The following is a 20,901-nucleotide window of genomic DNA, read 5'->3' on the forward strand; positions in this document are numbered from 1 at the left end:
GGAGGAAGAGGAAGAGGAGTATGAAGATGAGAATGAGGATGAGGAGGATGAAGAGGAGGGGGATGATGAGGAGGATGTTGATGGTGGAGAGGGTGAGGATGATGTGGAAGAGGAGGAGGAGGAAGAGGAGGATGATGATGAAGAAGGTGAGGATGATGAGGGCGAAGAGGAGGAGGAAGAGGAGGAAGAGGAGGATGAGGATGAAGATGAGAATGATGAAGAGGAGGAAGACAATGATGAGGAAGAGGCTGAGAGGAGGAGGATGAAGAAGAGGAGGACGTTGATGATGATGATGAAGAGGATGAGGAGCAGGAGGAGGAGGATGAAGACGAAGAGGAGGAGGAGGATGATAAAGAGGATGAAGATGAGGCTGGTGGTGAAGGCCTTGACCTTGGTTATGACGATGATGAAGGAGATGGTGAAGGTGAGGAAGAGGTTGATACTGAAGATGGTGAGTGAGGAATAACAACAGGGCTGAGGACAACGAAGATGAGGAGGGCGATCGCAACAGTGTCGGGGCTCGTGCGACACCAATAATGATGATGATGTTCACCGTGTGGGCGTGGCCAGGCGCTCCTCTGAGGAGTGGGGGTGGAGATCCTCCCATTGATGCGCCACCGTGACACCGTCCGGAGCTCCGTGATAAAGCAGGACACGGTGGGAGAGGAAGGTCTCATGCGCTCATGGTCCACTTTCTCCTGCGCTGCAAGTTTGAGTCGCGCTCCTCAGGTGCGGCCTCGCTCCTCTCTGCTCACCCGCCCCGACTTCTCACCTGAGTGCGTGTGTGTGTGTGTGTGTGTGTCAGGGACCCGGTGAATGATGGAGTGGTGCGTCCTGGTGCTGATGCTGATGCTGAGCCTGCCACACTCCGTCCACCCCGCGTGCGCACCACAGTGCCAGAGATGCGGCGACCCCCTGGTAAGAGCCCGAGCCCGCGGAGGAACTCGTGGGGAAGTTGCGCTGCTCTTGATGCTAAACGCGCGCGCGTGTGTGTGTGTGTGTGTAGCCGTGCAGCAGCGAGTGTGAGGAGCGCTGCTCCAACGCTCCTGCACCACCGGACGAGGAGGAGCAGCTGGTTAAGCGATACGGAGGCTTCATTAAAAAGCTCGGGAGGACTCGGAACCAAGTGCTGGGCTCTGCGAACGAGGTGCTGAAGCCGGAGCTGGAGTCCGACCCGTACACGGAGCTGCTGAAGAGGCTGGAGAGCAGAGACGCGCCGGAGGACTCGGAGGAGCGGACGCTGCGCCAATTGGTCAAAAGGTACGGCGGCTTTTTGCGCAAGTTCGCCCCCAAGACGAAGCGCAGCAGCGAGATGGAGGAGCCCGGGGGGCTGCAGAAGCGATACGGAGGCTTCATGAGGAGGGTCCGGCCCAAGTTGAACAACCTCAAGTGGGACAAGCGCTACGGCGGATTTCTGCGGCGGCAGTTTAAGATCTCGCTGCGCTCACTGGAGGAGCCCTTTTACTCCGAGGAGGACTGGAGTCTATAGATCCGTCGGCCGCTGAACGAACTGCCGCCACACGTGCAACTGACCTGTGTAACCCCGCGTGTCCGTGTCTCTGTCGTGTGAGTCAGTAACGATGCTTGTTTCAGAGAAAAAAACACAATAAAGCCAGCGTGTTTCTGGTCCACCACCTGAGCGAAACCTGACTCTCATTGTTTCTTCACTTTAAATCCACCATCTGCGCAAGAGGTTGCTACAGTTTATTGGCTTTATCAGCGCGACCTCCGCAGAACCGTCACGCCCTGGCAGCGAATACCACCGGCTGAACTCAATAAAAATCACATTTCAGCAGTAAAAAACAAAGGTGCGCCCTTCCTTATGAGAATATTAGTTATTATTATTATAAGTTATTAGAGTGTTTATCACTGGATTATGATCATCATTATCATGTAACCATTATGAAAACACGTTTTGCATTATGATAAATATATATATTCTGATTAAAAAATACAAAAGAAACGATAGAACTTTCTTTAAAATAAGTTTTCCAAAAGTGAGACAACACATACACGCAGTATTAAAAAATACGCAGGGAGTGCTTTTAAGACCGGCGTCTGAACATAAAGTCAAACGAACTCAAGATGGCGCTACATTCCGCTACATTGTCACTCCTCAAACGGGAGGCAAGTGAGCGGATTTATTATTATTTTTAATGGTCGTTTTTATGGTCATCGTTTTACAACAGGCAGATGTATTTCAAAGGCATATTATCTTTAAAAAGAAAACTTGTTTTTTCGATTAGACACTACACTTTATGAAATTGAAATATTAATGGATAAAACAATTTTTTTAATAAAACAATTCTAAAGAAAACCATTTTTCACTCACCATAATATAAAAACAAACATTGGTGTCTTCACTGCTCCTTCATCACCATGTTCTAACACCGTGCATCTAAAGAATAGATTCATACACTGGCTGAAAAAAAACACACCCAGGGCAGCATATTGTGGAAAAAAAATTCCACTCGTTTAATTCCATGTAGAAGTGGCATCACAGATCAGTAGCACAGAGACATGACATGACTTCTTCTATAAAACCTGGGTAGGGAAGGACCTTCCTGAGGACAGGAGCGGTCACCTATGAAGGTCGTATGAACCGCGCACAGTGTTCTGGTGGCAGAGTCAGTTCATCTCAGACACCTCCTCCCCGGATGCCTCTGTGGTCTCCCCCTCCTCGGCTACCTCCCCCCCCTCCTCCTCCACAGTCTGGGCCTTTGTGGCGGTGAGGTTCTGCAGCGCTGCTGGCAGCGTCACCAGCTGGAACTGAGGCCCGAGCATTTTAATGATGGCAGCGGAGGCCGGCGGTGCCGCGGCGCCCTCCTGACCCGGAGCGGCCAGCACCGTCACGTTGCTCCCGTCGGCTGCCAGGTCCGGGCCGGCGACGGGCGAGGTGAGGAGGGTGTAGCCGCCCAGGTCGGACCCCGCCGGAGCTCCCGCCACCGTCAGCAGCTTCCCCAGAGGAAGTCCGCTCAGCTGGTTGAGCGGCAGCACAATCTGGGCCGGGCCAGAGTTCAGCGCCGGTGGGCCGGAGGCTGCGCGGGTCATCCGGGGTCGCTTGGGCGCTGGTGGCGCCGGCACCGGGGTGAGGGTCATGAGCACGTTGTTCAGGTGCTGGGATTTACTCTTCAGCTCTTTGGCACGCTTCCTGTGCTCATCACACTGCTGCTCCAGAGCTGCAGGAAGAGAAGCCACAGTCAGAGGGCGGGACACAGGGGGCGAGAGTGGGCAGCCACTCACCGGCCAGGCTGCGGGTGTACTGCTCTCTGTGCCTGTCCATCTGGTTTTTGTGACTCGCCAGAACCTTCTTCACCAGGTCCAACATCCCGAAGTTCTGCACAACGTTGTTGAGCAAGACGGCGTCTGTCGGGGGGCAAACGTCTGAGCTTCAGCGTGGTGAGCTTCAACTTAAAGCCTGCTGTCTGACCTTTGACCTGCAGAGGAGGGTCGGTCGCCCGCTCATGCAGCCCCTTCAGAACCTCCTGGATCTCCTTCTGGAAGTCTTCCACCACGTCCTCCAGGAGCCCCGCCTCCTTCACATTGCGCCAAAACGCCAGCGCATCCTCTGGAGACGGTCACAGAGCAGACTAGCTTGAATCCAAACACAAGTTCCACCGTCCACGTGAAAGTTTGAGCGAGAGCCTGGCCTTGTTGCATGAGAACAAACAGGATCAAGCGTGGCACATGAAAGCAGGACTAATGCAGGCGGCCGCTCTTGAAACCAGCCCGCTCTTTATTTCCTGGATCAATATGAGGCAGATGACCAGGGGTTTGAATGAGCAACACCAGATAAATAAGAACTGAGAGGCAGATCAATACTGGAGGACGTCAACTCTTGTCTTTGTGAACGGAGCGTGTTTGATTCAGACAGATGATTTGGGGGAAAGAGCCGGTCGCCATGGAAACGTGCACCTAGCTTTAAAAGCTGTTCTCATGAGGTATGGATTTATGTAACTTAAAAAACTTTTCTTTCAAAGCAGATGTTTTAGATGGGTGAGGAGCAGTGGGATTCTGAACTGATAAAAACCGCGGTGGAATATTTGACCTCTTACCTCCGATGGTTGTGACCCACTCTGACGTTTCCTCCAGCGCCTCGGCTCCGTTCACTGTCAACACAGCAATGACAGCACGTCACACTTCACAGCTGTGGGAGCGAATCTCCTGCACCCTCAGAACCACAGATGAGAGGCTCCATCGTGAAGCCAGTCTGAGCGTGGAGACGAGCATTACAATACACTCACAGCACGCTGGTACTGGAGAATTAAAAAAAATAAAAATAATGCGAGTGTGGTTACCTGCTCATTTGCGGGAAATTAATTGTCAATATTGAGTATTTCTGTGAATAATTTTCACCAACTTAAGTATTTCCAACTGTCATCATTTGTGACATTTAAATTGGAAATATTCACAACAAAAACACATTTAAAAATTCACTTTTTAAAAGACTTTTGCCAGAGCAGGACTCACAGTCAGCGGAAGGCAGGGGTCCGCCCCCCACCTCGGAGCTCGGGTCGCCGCTACCGGGCGCCTTCGTGGAGACCAAGTCGATCTTGGTGCTGCGGCAGGTGTTGGAGCACTGCTTGGCGTGTTGGTAGAAGTCCAGCTCACCGGAGTCCATGATCTTCCTGGGGATCAACGGGGCAACAGCGTCACCCTGAGGCTAACGGAAGAAGTGCACACTAAACGCGTTCCAAATGAAACAGCAGTGTCACAAACATCGCCGTTTTTAGCTTCACTTGGACTCGTGGACGATCAGCCAGGATTGTTTGGGTCACTGAAATCAATCCCCAACACCTGGGACCATGAGTCTGCCAGGTGAGTCCAATTAGAGGAGAAACGGATGGAGTGAATTCCCAACAAACACTGGACGGAGCCAGCAGTTCAACAATCTCACCGAGGCCGTGCAGTGCAACCCACCTGAGCATGGTGCCGTTGAGGCGGATGGCCCGTTTCCAGTCCTTCAGCGTGGACTTCCCAGCCAAGCACACAAACTCCTTGGGACTGATGAGCTGGTCTTTGAACTGAGGAGAGAAACCTCCAGTGAGCAGTGTCCCGCTTTCTTCCGTGGTCAGGAGTCGCACCTGGACGCACTTGACGTTGATCCCGGGACACAGGAACTTGTTCCAGACCAGCGTGGCTTTAGCGTCACCGCAGGTGATCTGGTAGAAGCACTCGTCGTCCATTTCCTCCTCCTGCGTGACCTTCACTGGAGACGCACAAAAGCATCTTCAACTTCATTTTCCATCAGTTTGCAATGACACTTTTGCACCACAGGAGGGAGCCAGAAACGCATCCTTTCCCGTGCTGATTTAACAAAAACTATCACGGTATTTCACTCGGAATACGGAGCCCTGGAAGTGACATGCGTGTTTATTGTTTTGGAGGTGACATGCATAACTTTTTTTAAGCGCGAGACAACAGTTATCTCGAGAGATTTTTTATCTCAAAACGATTACTTCTGTCTCCCATGGCTTCGTAACTGTTCGTCAACATTGTCATTCACTGTCTGCAAGTCAGAATATTGCAGACGGCAAAGTCTGTGCGCTTTTAACACTCTGATGAAGTGACTTCTACTCCAAACAATACCAGTGGCAAGCATGACTTTATTTTTGTTTCTCCTGAGATAACAGTTATCTCATGATCATTTTTATCTCGAGATAAAAAAAAAAATACTCATGTATGTCGCTTCCAGGGAGGCGTAATACGTATAGCTTGGCCACATGTGGTATTATTTTGTTATTTGACAGTTATCTCAAGATAAAATTATCTTGGGCAAAAAAAAATAAAGTCATGCATGTCACATCCAAAAAAAAAAAAACACATGCAGGCCACTTCCAGGGCTCCATAAACAACTGATGACACCACCCAATAACATATCATACAGCATAATATTTCCATTGGACACCTTTGACAAACTTAGAGATCATGTACCGATGACAGTCTCCACTTTATTCAGTTGATCAGCGCAGCTGGCTTCAGCCTCAGTGTCTTCTTCCCTGAGGAGAAACACAAAACACATTTCAGCCTATAAGCTGTTGACACTGCTTTCGCTGGTTTCACTTGTTATTACTGTTGTGTTATTGCTTGGTTCCTGCTGTTGCACAGATGTTAGGCAGCACAAAAATAGATGGAGAGATGATCCGCACCTTGGTGGAGCATCCAGCTCTGTGGTGACCAGCATCGCTTTCTCTTGACTCTCGGCCTCCGGCACCGTGACGATGACAACCTCACTGATCTCAGACATTTGGCCGTCGCCACACACCGAACATGTCAAACGATGAACTGATGGAAATAAAGACACCAAGAAAAACACAAGTTAAAATGGCGGGAACAATTCAAGTTTGATTTCTTTTTGTTTATAAACAAAACTATTAACTATTCTGTAACGTCAACGTTCAATGAACTCAATGACCTACACGTTAAGTCAACTGTTTTCTTATGATTTTGAAGTACAGAAAAATGGAATTTAATTTTAAAAAATCTATGCAATGAATGAATTGCATTCTAGGGTGTTGCGTGCAGTTGTCGACAGCGTGTGGAGGGTGAAGCGAGGACAATAAAACCCTTGGTGAAGTCTTACCAACTGAGAGACTCGTAGCTGATGCTAGCCGCCAGAGAAAGATGCTCGCTAGCGCTTCATTTGGCCCTTCTACAATCGTCACATAGATCCGACCTTCATCTTGGTAATCCAGACACTATACTGGTATTATAAAGTACCTACGCATGTGATAAGAATACCACAAATATCAGAAGAATGGGCGCGTTTGGTTAAATTGGAGGATTAGCTTGAAAGCTACATCACTGTTTTCGTTGAAATTGCGGACCGTCAACCCGCCAGTTGGCTCACTACTGACGCCTAGCGAGCGGGAGCTTTGCCAGCCACTATTCATTTATGTTTGTTAGTGAGAGAATAACCGTCAAATGTGCGCGTACGAACCTTCATTGCTCATAACTCATTTATGGTTTAAGGAAAATATTAGGTCGGAACTCAAACGAGTTGAATGCATGCAAACTTTCGCCCTCCGCGAGAGGGCAGTGCAGGCCACGGAGCAGGGAAGAAGAGCGGTACAATTGGAACATAAGAGTTCTTTTTCCCGTTTATTTGAACACGTATTCTCAATACTACAATGTCGGCCTGGTCTGAGGGAGTCCTGCAACTGCTCCGCAGGATGAATGGATTTTACCTACAAGGTAAACGAACACCAGCAGGGAGCTTGTGGACGCGTGACTGTGACATGAAGACTCCTCCACAGACTCCTTCCGAGCCAGCTGCCTACGGTTCGAGGTGGACGGGGTGCAGGTCGGATGGGTTCCACCGGCGGTGGCAGCGCTGCTGACCCAGTTCCAAGAGGTCTTCACTCGGCCGCACGGTGGAGCTGTCACCCTCAGTCCTCAACTGGACTCCAGCGAGAGGCGCTCTGAGGCGGTGGACAAGGTTCTGAGGACACTGAGGGCCAACGGATCCCCCGGCTGTTTATCCGGGTGGAGGGATGAGGTCTTTGTACCATATTTTTACATTGTTTTCGAGCCCACCCACTCACTTTTTTGGGTTTTTACAAAATTCCCTCTGAGTTCTTGTATTTTAAATATTATTTCATCTGAATGTTAACATGGTTTATTTTAAGTAAGTTAGTTTTTAAGTATGTTCTACATACTTTATGACTCTTTTACTTGTGTGTTTTCCAGAAGTACAGCGTGATGGCCCAGTTCTGCGACCCTCCGGTCATGTGGATGGAGAGAGCAGCCACAAGTGTGAACGCTCACACACACATGAATTCAGCCTACACACAGTAAATCTTGCTCTCCCAGGTCTGTTTGGAGTGAAGCGTTACGGCGTCCATATTAATGGATACACGGTGAGTGAGAGTGGAGAGGTCAGCATGTGGCTGGCTCGACGGTCCCACACCAAGCAGACATACCCGGGTCTCCTGGACAACATGGTGAGTGCACACACTCACACTGGTGCAGTGCACAGCAGTTGACTCACTGACGCCTCGACAGGCAGCTGGCGGTTTAGCTGCGGGTGTTGGCATCAGACACACGCTGGTGAAAGAGTGCGAGGAGGAAGCCTGTATCCCCGCAGCCCTTGCCGAGACCGCCCGACCCGTCAGCACTGTGAGGTGAGGCGTTTCATTCCGATCATGTGAAGAAGGAAGAAATGACTTCTCGCTTTCCACAGCTACACGTACGTCGACGGCGAAGGCGTGTTTGCAGAGAGCCAGTTTGACTTTGACCTGAAACTCCCTGCTGACTTCACCCCCAGAGTGGGTGATGGAGAGGTGCAGGACTTCTACTTGCTGCCCATAGAAAAGGTGGGTTCACTCTTCACTCAACTCTCACTTTTGATGTCGTCATGACGGCGCGACGCTTTCAGGTCAAAGAGCTTCTGCCCACTGATGACTTCAAACCCAACTCCGCCTTGGTGGTGCTGGACTTCCTCATCAGACACTCGTATATTGAGCCGGACTCTGGTAAGTGTGAGTGGACTTGGACGTCCTTGTCTCCGCCGAGTCTCCTCACTCTCTTCCCTTCCTTCTGCAGAGCCCTTTTACCAGGAGTTTGTCAGTGGACTGCACCAGACCTTGTGATGTCTTCAGCAGCAAACAAAAATGCCAGAAACAAACGTAACAGACCCAGTGCAGAGGCATGTACTGAGCAAGTGTGGCAGGAAAACGGGCCTTCTACCTCAAAATGCTTCTGTGACACCAAACCTTTTAACTTCAGTTTCAGATGAGCCCATCTGAACTGTAACAGCCTCAGGTCCTGTACGTGTCTAACCATAACACCACCAGAATATAATAATAACCCTGTGTCGTAGCAGACCATCATGCTGAGATGATGCCAGTGCACCTATAAAACCGTGACATTTAATGGAATGTAAACTCACCATCTGGTCTGGACACGCTGCCCACCAAGTGATCCAAGCTGCCAGGCAGTTCTAACACAGACCTACGTGGGTAAGAGTGAGATTTGAAAGATATTTTAAACAAATTACTTTCTAAAAACAACACTAGAAAACACTTACTTTTCAGGAAGCAGAAAGTTGGTAATAATTACGTTTCACTTTTGGCGAACTGATGGAAACAAAGCTGTAACACAACGGTGTTAAATAGTTGTGCTTTATTACATTTTGTGAAGATGAGTCGTCATCTTCCGGGAAACTGTTTCTGCTGAACAGAAAATAAATAAAAAGAAGACAATCTTTGGCTTGGAGTGTCAGGACTATGGATCAAATGGGATGATTCAAGGCTCCAGCAGTGGGACAGCCAGAGAGGTGTCGCTGGAAGTGTTCAGTCAACCACCTGCCTCAATATGAGGAACGAAGCTGAAGTCAACTGATGCTCTCTCTGAGGGTCCGCACGCTCTGGCCATCCAAGTTGAAGCGCAAAAGAAGGCACAGTGTGGAAAAAGTGGACAGGCTTCCTCCGTCATGTTCAGGGGTCCACGAAGGACACAGCGATGTACCGGACGCCCGCCGTGGTGGGCAGGCCTTCGTGGTAGTGGGTCAGACGGCCGGGGTGCATGAGGGCCCAGCCTTTTCGGGGGGATTTCACAGAGCAGTCGTAGCGCAGGAACCGACATCCGCCGCCCTGCAGACGACACCGACACCTTCAGCTGAAGCACTAACTAACCTGACAAAAATACTCTCTATATTATTTCCATATCTCTCAACTGAGGGCAAAATTTGTGGTCTGATAGGCTGCTTCTTGATGTCTTCAAAGGTTACCGAGTTCATTCATGAGTAAACGGCAGTCGATCATCAGTTCACCTTTCAGATGCAGGGAAATGAGAGAGACGCCTCTCATTTCCTCGGTAACTGGACTTGAACCCATGCAAAGTCACGCAGACAGAATGTCGCCGGCAGCCACAGAAACACAGCTGGACACATGCCACAGACAAAACCCAGGGAAGTCCCTCCCGGCCCTCCATGCTCTGCGGCTCTCTAACTTACTTCAGCTAAGTGGTCCGCTAACAGACGTGTTCGGCTGGAGAGGGTCCTCCACACACTCACCTCGTAATCAGTGCCGCGCTCATTGAGCGCAATGTTTATAGTGAAAGTGGAGGCATCGTGGTGCGGCCGGAGAAACGGCTGCTCGTCGGGCTTATATCTAACTACAAAGGCCAAGTCAAACTGGGCCTGCGGACACAAACAGAAAGGAGAGGAGTCATGCAAGCGCTCATGTGGGTCCCCGTGTGTCCAGCCTCAGCTGGGTTCCACTCCCACAGAGGAGCATCAGGCGCAGGAGAGCAGGCACAGACAGCCGGACACCACCTGCATCGCTTCCGAGCTGCTACCCGTTCACCGCATTTACCTGGTAGTCCACGTCTTTTCTGTTGAGAGATATGTTTATAGTGAATGTGGAGGCGTCGTGGTGAGGAGTGAGCAGCGGCTGCTCGTCGGGTTTGTATCTCACCACGAAGCTCAGTGGGTTGGAGCACTGATGGAAGACCACATGTTAGTCAGCACACTCCCTCACATCCCACACCTACTGAGAGGTGAGCTGCACTGTCACTAGTCAGGCAGGAGAGGGACACCTCCACCAAGGAAAGCTTCACATTAAACAGTTAAAACTTCACAGCACCTCCTTCTGTCGAGGTGGAAAACAGCAGATACATAATGGATGGGTGTGTACACCTATTACACAAACCATAACTGCGTATTAGTTCTGCTGGCCTGGCACTTGGGGCGGCTTAATAGCAGTTCCTAGTGGCCCTGAAGATAAGCGGTCTCACCTTGGTGTAGTAGCCGGGATACATTTTCTCCGTCAGAGGTGCGATGTACTCCAGCAAGAACTGCTGCCATTCCTTCTCATAATTGATCTGGTTCATGTGGATGTCAATGGTCGGCACGTTCTCGTAGCCTCCCTGGATTCTGTTGTCCTGGTCATCAACACAAACACACACTTTTGTCTGGTCTGAGGACTTCAACAGGCCACATCAAGTTTGCTTCTGAAGTAACTTTCCCTACATCAAGTGGTAAACATGAAGCCTTGACCACATGCACAACAGCAGGCGAGCAACTTACCATATTACCTCCACCCGACCATTTCCCGAAATTTTCCATCTCCTCCACAAGGTGGTTGCAGGCAACTTCACTGAACACTGGGAACCAGTACACGTCCGGGCAAGGCTGCGGAGACGGTGAAGACTCCATTTGAGAGCCAGCACATCAAACACATCTCAGTGGAATAACTTCATGATGCAACTACACATTTGCATGTTCCTCTCATGAAGGCAACACAACGGATACAAAAAAACTTCAACTAGTTCTGTATTTGTCTGGTAAATCTAGGTGAAAATGTATTCTGAATCTGCAGGGCTCAATACAAAGGGACGTGTGTTCACATCCAAATCTGGCTGTTGAGTGCATCAGTTGTAAATACAGATGAGACCATGTTGTAAAATGCTGACATTCAACACTAACTGTAAACATACTTCAGAGATAGTGTAGTTTACACCCACTAAAACCTGGACTGAATGCAAAGCTCCACGATGAGACACTGAAGCAGCAAAACTAACAGGACTTTGTGTGTGTCTCTTTAAGGGCATATCTTTCTGAGTGTTTGCACTCACAGTTTCAACCAGCTTGTCTTTCACGATGCTTGTGTAGTTCTCATGGATGTAGCGATCCTCCCAGTCCTGCAAGGAAAACACAAAGCTCGCTAGTGCAACAGTGCAACTGAAACAGTGTCGTCCCTATGACGCGGCTTATCGTTGAAAATACCAACTTTTGAAATGGCTGTTTTCTGGGTGATTAAGTACTGATATCAAACTGAGCCACTCAAAAACAGGCATTTTTTTCTCACCTGAGGGTTCTCAAAAATCTGCCACAAATCATTATGAAGATGCCCTGTCACGTAGTTTTCCGTCGAGAGAATGCGGCCGAAACTGTGCATGTTGGTGACAAACATAAAGACTCCCTAAAAACAAGGTGAAAAGATGTATGAAACGTGACGGCTTCAAACCAGGAAACTGCTGAGGTCTGACCTTGCTGCGAACATTGTGACAGAAGGCCATGTCAGGGTCCAGGGTGTTTGAGGAGAAGAGCTCAGGGTCCAGGAGCTCAGATCGCAGGAGGTGTGCCTTCATCAGGTAGACGCTGGACACATATGGAACATTCCATACGCTCCTAAAATACAGATATGTTGACATCAGCAGCAGCAAACCTTGGAGCAAATCATTGGAGCTTGGCTTTTGTGTCGTCCACAGGTGGAAAGAATCAGGTCCATGGCCAAAGAAGAACTCACACTCGTCGACCTTGGACGATGTCGACATAGTCTTCAGACCTGGCGTAGAAGCCCTCAGGGCTGAGAGCCCCCCAAAAGTTACTCCAGAGACGACCAGTCCGAGTGATCAGTGGAGCCACGATGGGACTGAGGAAGATTGAAATCAGTTTTTTTTTTCAACAAACCAATAAAGTTGATGACATTTGACCAGTGACTAACCCAACAACATCTCTCATGTCTCACACCAGAATTTAAATGACCAGTCATAACCGTCCTTTAACCCACACATAGAGGGAACGCAACCATTTCAATCAGGATGAAAAAAAAGTGTCACTTACAGGTTTTGTTCAATGAGAGTTTTAATGGTGTTTTCGTTCTTCAACACCACCTCAATGTCCAGGTTGAAGAAGTACTCGCAGTCTGGGTCTTTCCTGCACGTGTCACTGGAAGAAGGCAGTGTCAGTCTCAGATCGTGCTTCTTGAAAAAAGTTCAAACAAACTTAAGAATAATTTACTGACATTAGACGCTCCTCTAAATTGAGGCCATAAATTATGAGGGGGTCTCAAACACCAGGTCCTCATACCATTTCCAACATTTTTTTCCGATCCTTTAGCATAAATTCATATTTTCTGTTTTTATTTGATCTATCTTAAATCATTGCCTGATTTAATTGCCTTTTTTAAGTGTTTGTTTGACGCTCTTGAACCAGTCAAGGTTTTTCACAAACAATGGTTATAAGCTGTAATGAAAAATATTCAATTTTGAATCACGTTTTTCTGAATTAAATTCATATTAAAGTCAGAAAGCTTCATGAAATCATTGTCAGATTTATGTCTATAGTTTAATCCAAATCCTCATCATACACTCTCCGACAGTCTCACCGCCTTCAACAGGTGGAACAGTCGAACAATATTCTACGTTATTCTACGCCCCCTGCTGGACCTCCGGATGTACTGGCAATAGACCAGGCGGTCCCAGAAAAAAACTCCAGGTTACTCACAAGCCCAGGTTACGAGATGAAGCCTCGTCTAACTGACTTTCCGGCCCAGTCAGCTTCACCTCCTTATAAAGACCTCCATGATCTTGCAGGAAAGAAGCCACCGCTGGCTCATGATGAACTTCCTGCAGACACCAAATGAACAGATCAAGTTTCAGAGTCAGACTGAACCCCTTGGTCTGAAAATGTTCCTGAACTGTAAAGCAGCGCTGTTTCAAACTGAATTCATCACCGTCACCTTGTTATAAATGAAAAGCTTGAGTCGCTCTTTGGGATACTGCAGCTTCAGGAGACGCTCAAAAAAGACGGTGACAAAGGGAGTGGGCTGCTGGATGAAGACTCCAATCCAAACCAGAGGGTACTCACTTTCCTGTTGGAGGGCAGAAAGCATACGTTAGTTCTGAGAGGATGCAAACGGATGCTGTGGACGCACCTGAACATCTGAGAGTGGGCGTAGATCCTCATGACATTCCGTGCATCCCGACTCAAAGCTCCATGTGTTGGGAATGTAGTTGGCCAGATAGTTGAGCTGAAGCTTAAAATAATGATGAGTCAGCAACACATGAAAATACTCTATTTAAAGTCGATTCCATGATATCATTTCCAGTATCGCTCAGGTTGGAGTGGAATTTCAGTGAAACCTTCTAGTTAATCTGAATGAAGTTTGGACTTAAACTTCTATTCATAAACAGTAGGAGCCAATTCAAATTTTATGTTACAGAAAGCAAACTTCCTACAACAGGACAACAAAATGATTCATCTTTTTAAAGGCGATGAGATTTGCCTTGCCTACTTCACTAGGTGCAGTTGTGATCGCGTGCGCTCATCTGTTGCATGTACCTTGGTGGGTCCATTGCCATGAATGACGACTGGCAAGGTGTCATACAGTAGGTTCCTGGCTCGTACATGTCCGTCCTCAAACTTCAGCACCACCTCATCTGAAACAAGCACAGTGTTGGGGTGTAATATGAAGCTTCACCAGTATTTAAATGCATGATTATTGTCCCATTCCTTGGCATGGGATTAAAGGACGACACAGGAGGGCAGCCGGGTCAAGCAGCTGTTAAGCAAATGAAAAGGGGGGGGGTCCTCTGAGAGTCCCACACAAACGTTAGCCTGCCTGATTCAGCAACATGTGGATCTCACAGTTCGTTCACACATTCTTTCCCGTCGAGGGAAGCTGCAGCCCACATTTGTTGATTCATGTGCTTCTAAACAACTGCTGTATTAGGACAAACAAAAAGATACAACAGATAAAACCAGCTCACCAAGCGACCCATGAAGGTTCTGGAACAGTCTGCATTTGCTGTCCACTGTGATGTTGAGGGATTTCTGAAACATGAAGGTTAGAGGTGCACCGGGTCAGACCACAACAACCCCAGCAACAGTGATCGACACCACTCACCCTCATCTCCGGGTTGATATAAATATTGGTGAAGAAGAGCTGGTCACTGTCGCCGTCCTCTCCAGTCCAAGAGGAAACCATCTCCCTGACGTTGGCAACCAAGCCGATGAAACCTGAGAGGGGTCGTAAAAACGACGCATCATTTGTGGTCCCCAGAAGACGTGTGTTTCAGAAAAAAAGCGCTGAGTAAATAGCTTGAGTTTTACGGCCTCAGCTTGGAGCCCAATAAAGTCCTGCTGTTTCTGTCCCCGATCATTAGCCATTCCCACTTCCTAACAACGTGGCTATTTTTTCCATAACAGGTTCCTGTTCTGTCTCCACTTTCCCCACTATGAGATTTGTTCTGAGCAAAGCATCTGATAAGACCCATTAAACGTCAGTGAGAAGAAAGGCTCACCTCCTGAGCCGAGAAACCTGTTGCCCTCCTTGACATGAGGATATTTGTCCTCCAGGTGTCTGTCTGGCCAGATCAGACTCTCGGACGAAAAAACCACTTTGTGTCCGGCCTGCTGGAACTTTTTGAGCAGCTCTTTGGGACTTGAGGCGAAAACCACGTCGTAGCTGTGTGAATCAAGAAGCAAGAATAGAAAAGTTTAGTGCTCCGTGTGGCTCAGCTCTGTGCAAAGCCAAGTATATATTTAAAAACAAATGAAGGGTTGTGTTTATGAGACGCCACTGTTCTCGGATTAGAGCGAGAGGCTGACGCAAGGAGGTTCCTTCCTTATTTCACAATGAGAATTTCGAATTTAGAAACACTTTTTTTTCCTTCAGTGGGGTTCTAGAAAGTGAAGTGGGAAAGGAAGGTTTGAAAGGGTACCTGTCCACAAACAGGATGATTCTGTTATCATCCTTCATCTCATCCAAAGCGGCTTTAAGTAGTCGCACCTTCTGTCCTCCACCTGGAGATGACATGTAGTCACCCCCCATCCACTCCTCATCCTGACCCAAGACCTGAACACACACAGAAATCAATGTCAAGCTCAACGATTTATAATATTATGCTCAAACTATAAATGCCTTAACTTTTCAGATGCATTTGAGTCCAACACATAGTAGATCTGCACACAAATAATTTACCTGAGCTCTTACTGTGATAAAAGAGGAATACAGGTGCAAGGAGGGGAAATCCTCCACTTGTCTCAGCCTTCCTTCCCCAATCTAACTGATCTTCACTAATTCAATTTAAAATAATAACTCATAGCAAACTAATTTCCATCGCTGAAAACATTCCCAATAATTGTTTTCTGAAAGAACCATGTTGCATCTTAAACCCGTGCGAGTGGGTCTCACCTTGACAGTGTAATTGAAGTGTTTGGCTGTCCTCATGAAACGCCTGAATCCATCAGTCTCTTTGGTTGCAACTGTCAGGACTAGAAGCTGATCTGCACAAAAAGGAATCAGACCAGTGACATGTATCTGTGCTACACCTGTCCCCCACATGTATTGATATTGACACAGTACTGACAAACCCGTTGTCAATTTACAAAAACAAACAAGTTCCTTCAGGTTGACAAACACTATGTGGCAACCAGAAGCAAATGAAATGTTGATTTACTTCACACTTGTTCGACTACGGACAGTTATTACACTGTAATAACTGTTTCAGACAGGAAAACCTTGTTAAAAGGTCGAGTTCTCGTACACAAGTGAGGCATAGGTTGTGTTGTTTGTACTTCACCCAGATTAACTGAGGGAAACACCGAAGTTACTAACAGTCGCGTTATCACAACACGGTGTCTTTTAAGTCAAATTACACCGGTTTAACTCTTGCGGGAACAGATTTTCACTCCAATAAAAGTCACTTGGACTGTGTATACAAACGTGCGGCGAGCCCCCTCCGCTCCCCCTCCGGCGGAGAACGCAGCTGTCCACGTCAGCGGCACCTAACTGTCAATAATGCTCACATTTACTGCGAATACGAGAGCTGTCGATGACTATTATGACCAAACCAGGCAGGCGTTTAAGCAGTTGAGCTCGAGCGACACAGAAATGTGCACCAATCTCAGCGCTGCAAACAAGCTAGCCCCCGGCTAACGGGCGCGCGAGCGAACACCACTTTCCGTCTGGAGGATTCCAGCCCGGACAAGAGTGCGCACGCCTTCGCGGCGGAACCTCTCACGCCCTGCATGTCCCACATTTGACGCCGGCAAGTTTCCAAATTGAAAGTTCCAGAGAGTCCTGGACCTACCTGCGGCGGTCTGAGCCTCTTCGCCGCTGGTCCGCGGACAGAGCGCAGACAGGAGGAACACAGTCAGCGCAAGTTTCATGACCGCTCATTTAGACAGCAAAGAAACTGTGCTGCGAATCTCAGCGGAACCTCGGTCCAACAACTCTTCTGAACCCGCCCCCCACTCGCCAGTGAGTTGGGGGGCGCGCCCCCCCCTCTCACCACCCCTCTTGAAACTACACTGAAACCACTGTTTAAACATAAAAACAATTCAACCGAACCCGCTGTGATAAATACGGAGGGTCGGAGTTTAGATGTTGAAAGCATTAAAAGACAAAACAAAAAAGTCAAGTCACAAAAAAGTACAGTTTTATGAAACGTGCGATGATGCACGTCGCACACGTCGTTTGCCAGGGGGGCGGGGCTGTCTTGCCATGGTCAGAAGCGCCCTCCAGTGGCGAAATGACAACAGTATTCTCATGAAACTTTATTCTTAGTTAATTGTGAATATTGTTTTAAACATAGAGAAATATAACGTTTGTTCAAGTTTTTACGACTGTGATTTGATCATTAATTTAATAGACACAGACTGCTGTACACAGCCACAAGAATAAATTCAGAATGTTTCTCCAGCACAGAATGAAAAAAATTAAAAGTCCCACAAGGATGCGAAGTTTGTGTTACAGGAAGGCTGAACAAGACAAGACACATCATCGAAAGGTCAACGTTAGCTGTTTAAAGTCACCATCACAGCATGACAATAGAGAAGAAATGTGTTGCCCGGTTCACTGTCATTTCAAAATCCTTCTTCTTCACAAGAAACACTGACCCGATGAACCGCATGTTCCTGCAAATAAATGTAGGGTGAAGATGGTGGTTGGTGTAGGACGTAGAATCTTTCAACATATACGCTGTTTGACTCTCCAGCCGACTCAAGTGAAGGTGACCACCAGAATAATGGTGACGATCAGGAGCAGGATGGTGAGACAGAGTGCCAGCCAAATCTTCCTCTGCACCAAAAGGGAGAGAGAGTTCATATTAGGTCACTTGTGGATGCCATGGGACTCCCCCCAACACCCCATAATACACTGTGACTGATTAATATGTGCGGCCTCTGGTGGAATCCAATGGTTTCCTTCAAGTCTCCCTTTGCTTTTTCTCCAAAGCTTATCCAGTGTCTGTTGCTGGTGTGGATGCCGTCCTCCTGCACACAGCAGCGGTCAGTCATGTCTGGCTTCCACGAGATCTTCACTTGATCTCCCTCACCTGGTCTTCCACTCTCACGGCCAGCCTTGGAAACACCTGGTGCAGGGCCTTGATACTCTGCTCCAGCTTGAGGATCTCATCGTGTCTGAACTCCACTTCCTTCAGAGCCTCTTGTTTGGCTTTGACAACATCCAGGACCTGAACGGCAGGGACAAAACCTGCGTCACTCACGTCGTTGCTACGGTAACACCCTCAATGCAGGGCCCGTGTCACTTTTAAATGGAGACAAAAGAAGATAAATTGATGCTTCAAGGACATGATTTACTTGTCTCCTCCTCCTTATTCATTGACATTACTCACATTTTCAGTGAAGACATCAGTCTTCAGCATCTCATCCAGCGCTTGGTCGCTCACATTAGTTCCAGCTGAAACCATTCACACACACATTTGTGATGGGCTCCTTCTGACGGTTGCTCTGTACTCACCGATCTTGAGCTGCTGCCGAATCCTCTCCATGTTACCATCTCGATACTCGGCCTGGATGGTGTCCAAGTGACCCATCAGCTCCCAGCTCTCCTTCAACAAAACAGTGTGCTGCACAGAGAGAATCCAAATGCAGAAATCTTCATTATTGATGCAGTCATTATTATAATCGCTGAATGATGACATAACAAGATTTGCGTGAAACTAACAAAAAAAGAAAAAAGCAGGATTATGAAAGTAACCTGCATTTTCTGCATCTCAGTGTTGCCAGGAACATGTTCAGCACCATCTCCCCCTCCTCTTGGCTCAATGCCTGTCAAAAGACACGGAAAGGAATCCAAAAACCATGTCGCGTTTTCACCTAACTTTGAAGACTTACTGCTCAGTTTCCAGCAGAGCACACTTGCTAACAGTGTGATCTCATCTCTGAGAGTCTGCAGCTCCTGCTTCATACCTGTGGAGCGACAGGAGCTGAGAGACGGCGGACCACATGAACATCTGTAACACTCACTGTCCTCCGGCGGTGCTGCTCTCAGGATCATATTCTGCTTTCTCTCCACCTCCGACACTATGCTCGCCAGGTGCTGCAGGGTCTCATGAGCATCCTGAACCTGAACACCAGAGGCAGGTTCAGACTTCTTTATTTATTAAATCGACTTCAAATCGAACACATAGATTTAGGGCAACAAAACAGGCATGGCCAGTTGACGATAGAGCAGCAGGGAGTGTTTACCTTTTTCAAAAATGCCACGTTTTCTTTCGTCTCTCCGGCTGCTGAGGGCTCTGGTGTGATCAACAGAGAGTTACCTTCATCGCCATCGTCTGAAGCTTTGGCCATCTGTGTGCACAGACAGTCAGTCATCAACCTCAAATGACCTCTCCCAGCAGCAAAACGCTAAAACTACGGTTAGAATGCTAAGTCAACAGAATTGTTTTGCTTAGTAACTCACATTTCTCAGTTCCCTGTTCGGCCCGTCTTATCTAAAAAATATAGAAACACGATGTGGATACAAAAATCTTTCGCAGCCTTGTGTTCGATGTCGGAGCGTGTACTCTGTGACTGTCAATGCAAATTTGGAAATGTTTGCTTCTGTGTCACTCGGCAGGGTTTCTAGAGGAACTTGTTAAGCAGGGCAGAACCCAACTACTTTCATGCCAATGAGGATGCCAGAGACGGTACTGCAGGAGATGCCAGTGAACGTCCATGATCTTCCCTGGGAACCTCCACCAAAGCCATGGATTCAGTGTCCTGTTAAAAGCCAATGCCAAATGGAAACTAGCTATGATTCATTTTCACAGGTCACTGACAAAAATTGCTAGTTAGACCTGCATCTTTTCTGGCACCTGACTGCACACAAATACGCATTATTAAATTATTAATTGTGAGTACTATTATGGAGGTTTCAATGCTTACTAGACAATGTAATGCACAATCGCCATTTGCTTTATTTCTTGATATTTCCATGATGATTTGCTGTCAAAAATTGAAGGCATTCATAAACAAAACAGATTTGTCACAATATTTTTTTTTAAAGCTCACATTACATTTTATTTGTGGGAAAATGAACTGATACTATATGTTTATATGATTAATAAATGTAGCCTAATCTGGGATACACCTTCTTAATAATAAAATATGTCCTTAAATGCTACATGCACATTAAGTATCTCTCCACTATGAACACCGACCCACTAATACACTGTTCCAGCCCGAACGTCCCTGGGATGTGCAGCGACAGCAGCAGCGTGAGAAAAGAATTCAAATAAAAGAACAACCGTGTTAGAGTGCCATCTAGTGGACAGAAAACAAATTATAGGATCTAGTATAATTCAGCTAAAACAAAATTGCATGGACATCTCCGACTGTTTCCATAAATACATAGATTACACACGTTTTGATCGGAATAATTTATTTATTCAGTATGAATCATTTATTATTTCAATATAATTTATTATTTACTATTCATTATTAATGATTTTTTGGGGGGAGGGGGGGTTTCTCGCGGAAATCCAACTTGTCGTGTCGGTGCAAGTGCACGCTTAAAGAGAAGCAACTGATATTCATGATAAGAGCCCAGTGTTTCTTTAGTGGACCAGTCAACCAAGTTTGCCCACACTGAGTTTGACACGAGGCTGTAAGTGAATCTTTTTGACACAGATTTAGGCAAACATTTGAACGTGACTGCTCGAGCACATGCAGCTGAACAGGGAGCCAGTTGAGAAAGTTATTGTGCTGTATAAATGGATAAAGAGAAAGTTTAAATGCTAATTAATATCTCCACTTTCATTTGCATTAAACGTTCCACGTTTGTTGCCACTTCGTTTTCGAGTTTAATTTACACAGAATGCAACAAAACTGACAACAAATAATAAACGATTAAGAACGAATAGTCGATGAGGAATGTGGATGAA

The 20,901-nt window shown here is 47.3% G+C and overlaps 5 protein-coding genes across 8 annotated transcripts; 2 read left to right on the forward strand and 3 right to left on the reverse strand.

The window, feature by feature from the left end:
• Positions 1 to 618: 618 nt before the first annotated feature.
• pdyn (prodynorphin) lies at positions 619 to 1,624 on the forward strand. 2 transcript variants are annotated; one of them, XM_053849701.1, is made up of 3 exons: positions 619 to 729; positions 806 to 918; positions 1,007 to 1,624. In XM_053849701.1, the coding sequence occupies exons 2-3, from the start codon at positions 817 to 819 to the stop codon at positions 1,487 to 1,489; spliced, it is 585 nt and encodes a 194-aa protein (XP_053705676.1). In that variant the 5' UTR covers positions 619 to 729; positions 806 to 816; the 3' UTR covers positions 1,490 to 1,624. The 2 variants fall into 2 exon arrangements, with proteins under 2 accessions (XP_053705676.1, XP_053705675.1); XM_053849700.1 differs by having other exon boundaries at positions 656 to 918.
• Positions 1,625 to 2,474: 850 nt separating this feature from the next.
• Positions 2,475 to 6,849, reverse strand: gmeb2 (glucocorticoid modulatory element binding protein 2). The gene is made up of 10 exons (XM_053849698.1): positions 6,584 to 6,849; positions 6,150 to 6,285; positions 5,935 to 5,999; positions 5,085 to 5,209; positions 4,921 to 5,024; positions 4,471 to 4,628; positions 4,056 to 4,109; positions 3,431 to 3,568; positions 3,244 to 3,366; positions 2,475 to 3,179 (listed from the first exon to the last, which is right to left on the reverse strand). The coding sequence occupies exons 2-10, from the start codon at positions 6,245 to 6,247 to the stop codon at positions 2,629 to 2,631; spliced, it is 1,416 nt and encodes a 471-aa protein (XP_053705673.1). The 5' UTR covers positions 6,248 to 6,285; positions 6,584 to 6,849; the 3' UTR covers positions 2,475 to 2,628.
• On the forward strand, positions 6,583 to 9,205 carry tpk2 (thiamin pyrophosphokinase 2). The gene is made up of 8 exons (XM_053849699.1): positions 6,583 to 7,194; positions 7,257 to 7,498; positions 7,690 to 7,753; positions 7,813 to 7,943; positions 8,005 to 8,123; positions 8,183 to 8,315; positions 8,378 to 8,474; positions 8,545 to 9,205. The coding sequence occupies exons 1-8, from the start codon at positions 7,131 to 7,133 to the stop codon at positions 8,589 to 8,591; spliced, it is 897 nt and encodes a 298-aa protein (XP_053705674.1). The 5' UTR covers positions 6,583 to 7,130; the 3' UTR covers positions 8,592 to 9,205.
• Positions 9,109 to 16,977, reverse strand: plod1a (procollagen-lysine, 2-oxoglutarate 5-dioxygenase 1a). 2 transcript variants are annotated; one of them, XM_053849696.1, is made up of 19 exons: positions 16,822 to 16,977; positions 15,924 to 16,015; positions 15,451 to 15,584; positions 15,031 to 15,194; positions 14,634 to 14,746; positions 14,497 to 14,560; positions 14,069 to 14,166; positions 13,662 to 13,763; positions 13,467 to 13,598; positions 13,232 to 13,353; positions 12,569 to 12,673; positions 12,252 to 12,377; positions 11,992 to 12,133; positions 11,811 to 11,924; positions 11,578 to 11,643; positions 11,030 to 11,134; positions 10,738 to 10,884; positions 10,016 to 10,141; positions 9,109 to 9,593 (listed from the first exon to the last, which is right to left on the reverse strand). In XM_053849696.1, the coding sequence occupies exons 1-19, from the start codon at positions 16,898 to 16,900 to the stop codon at positions 9,438 to 9,440; spliced, it is 2,187 nt and encodes a 728-aa protein (XP_053705671.1). In that variant the 5' UTR covers positions 16,901 to 16,977; the 3' UTR covers positions 9,109 to 9,437. The 2 variants fall into 2 exon arrangements, with proteins under 2 accessions (XP_053705671.1, XP_053705672.1); XM_053849697.1 differs by lacking the exon at positions 10,016 to 10,141 and adding an exon at positions 10,317 to 10,442.
• Positions 16,978 to 17,461: 484 nt separating this feature from the next.
• Positions 17,462 to 19,545, reverse strand: LOC128749967 (syntaxin-4-like). 2 transcript variants are annotated; one of them, XM_053850008.1, is made up of 10 exons: positions 19,440 to 19,545; positions 19,223 to 19,327; positions 19,001 to 19,100; positions 18,869 to 18,943; positions 18,732 to 18,802; positions 18,492 to 18,600; positions 18,367 to 18,431; positions 18,067 to 18,204; positions 17,888 to 18,004; positions 17,462 to 17,810 (listed from the first exon to the last, which is right to left on the reverse strand). In XM_053850008.1, the coding sequence occupies exons 2-10, from the start codon at positions 19,325 to 19,327 to the stop codon at positions 17,733 to 17,735; spliced, it is 858 nt and encodes a 285-aa protein (XP_053705983.1). In that variant the 5' UTR covers positions 19,440 to 19,545; the 3' UTR covers positions 17,462 to 17,732. The 2 variants fall into 2 exon arrangements, with proteins under 2 accessions (XP_053705983.1, XP_053705982.1); XM_053850007.1 differs by having other exon boundaries at positions 18,732 to 18,943.
• Between the last annotated feature and the right edge of the window lie 1,356 nt (positions 19,546 to 20,901).

Source organism: Synchiropus splendidus, chromosome 18 (assembly GCF_027744825.2).
Source record: "Synchiropus splendidus isolate RoL2022-P1 chromosome 18, RoL_Sspl_1.0, whole genome shotgun sequence".
NCBI classification, from domain to species: Eukaryota; Metazoa; Chordata; class Actinopteri; order Syngnathiformes; family Callionymidae; genus Synchiropus; species Synchiropus splendidus.

What these genes read in the sequence shown, in the direction of transcription:
- pdyn (XM_053849701.1), top strand. Translation starts at nt 817, where the DNA reads ATGATGGAGTGGTGCGTCCTGGTGCTGATGCTGATGCTGAGCCTGCCA. An exon ending in AGAGATGCGGCGACCCCCTG is followed by an intron (nt 919 to 1,006) that starts GTAAGAGCCCGA and finishes GTGTGTGTGTAG; the next exon opens with CCGTGCAGCAGCGAGTGTGA.
- gmeb2 (XM_053849698.1), bottom strand. Translation starts at nt 6,247, where the DNA reads ATGTCTGAGATCAGTGAGGTTGTCATCGTCACGGTGCCGGAGGCCGAG. An exon ending in TCAACGTCAAGTGCGTCCAG is followed by an intron (nt 5,025 to 5,084) that starts GTGCGACTCCTG and finishes TTCTCTCCTCAG; the next exon opens with TTCAAAGACCAGCTCATCAG. An exon ending in GTACACCCGCAGCCTGGCCG is followed by an intron (nt 3,180 to 3,243) that starts GTGAGTGGCTGC and finishes CTCTTCCTGCAG; the next exon opens with CTCTGGAGCAGCAGTGTGAT.
- tpk2 (XM_053849699.1), top strand. Translation starts at nt 7,131, where the DNA reads ATGTCGGCCTGGTCTGAGGGAGTCCTGCAACTGCTCCGCAGGATGAAT. An exon ending in TATCCGGGTGGAGGGATGAG is followed by an intron (nt 7,499 to 7,689) that starts GTCTTTGTACCA and finishes TGTGTTTTCCAG; the next exon opens with AAGTACAGCGTGATGGCCCA. An exon ending in ACTTGCTGCCCATAGAAAAG is followed by an intron (nt 8,316 to 8,377) that starts GTGGGTTCACTC and finishes CGACGCTTTCAG; the next exon opens with GTCAAAGAGCTTCTGCCCAC.
- plod1a (XM_053849696.1), bottom strand. Translation starts at nt 16,900, where the DNA reads ATGAAACTTGCGCTGACTGTGTTCCTCCTGTCTGCGCTCTGTCCGCGG. An exon ending in ATATCAACCCGGAGATGAGG is followed by an intron (nt 14,561 to 14,633) that starts GTGAGTGGTGTC and finishes TTCATGTTTCAG; the next exon opens with AAATCCCTCAACATCACAGT. An exon ending in ATGGCAATGGACCCACCAAG is followed by an intron (nt 13,764 to 14,068) that starts GTACATGCAACA and finishes CATTATTTTAAG; the next exon opens with CTTCAGCTCAACTATCTGGC.
- LOC128749967 (XM_053850007.1), bottom strand. Translation starts at nt 19,327, where the DNA reads ATGGCCAAAGCTTCAGACGATGGCGATGAAGGTAACTCTCTGTTGATC. An exon ending in TCGGCAGCAGCTCAAGATCG is followed by an intron (nt 18,432 to 18,491) that starts GTGAGTACAGAG and finishes GAATGGTTTCAG; the next exon opens with CTGGAACTAATGTGAGCGAC. An exon ending in CCGTGAGAGTGGAAGACCAG is followed by an intron (nt 18,005 to 18,066) that starts GTGAGGGAGATC and finishes TGCTGTGTGCAG; the next exon opens with GAGGACGGCATCCACACCAG.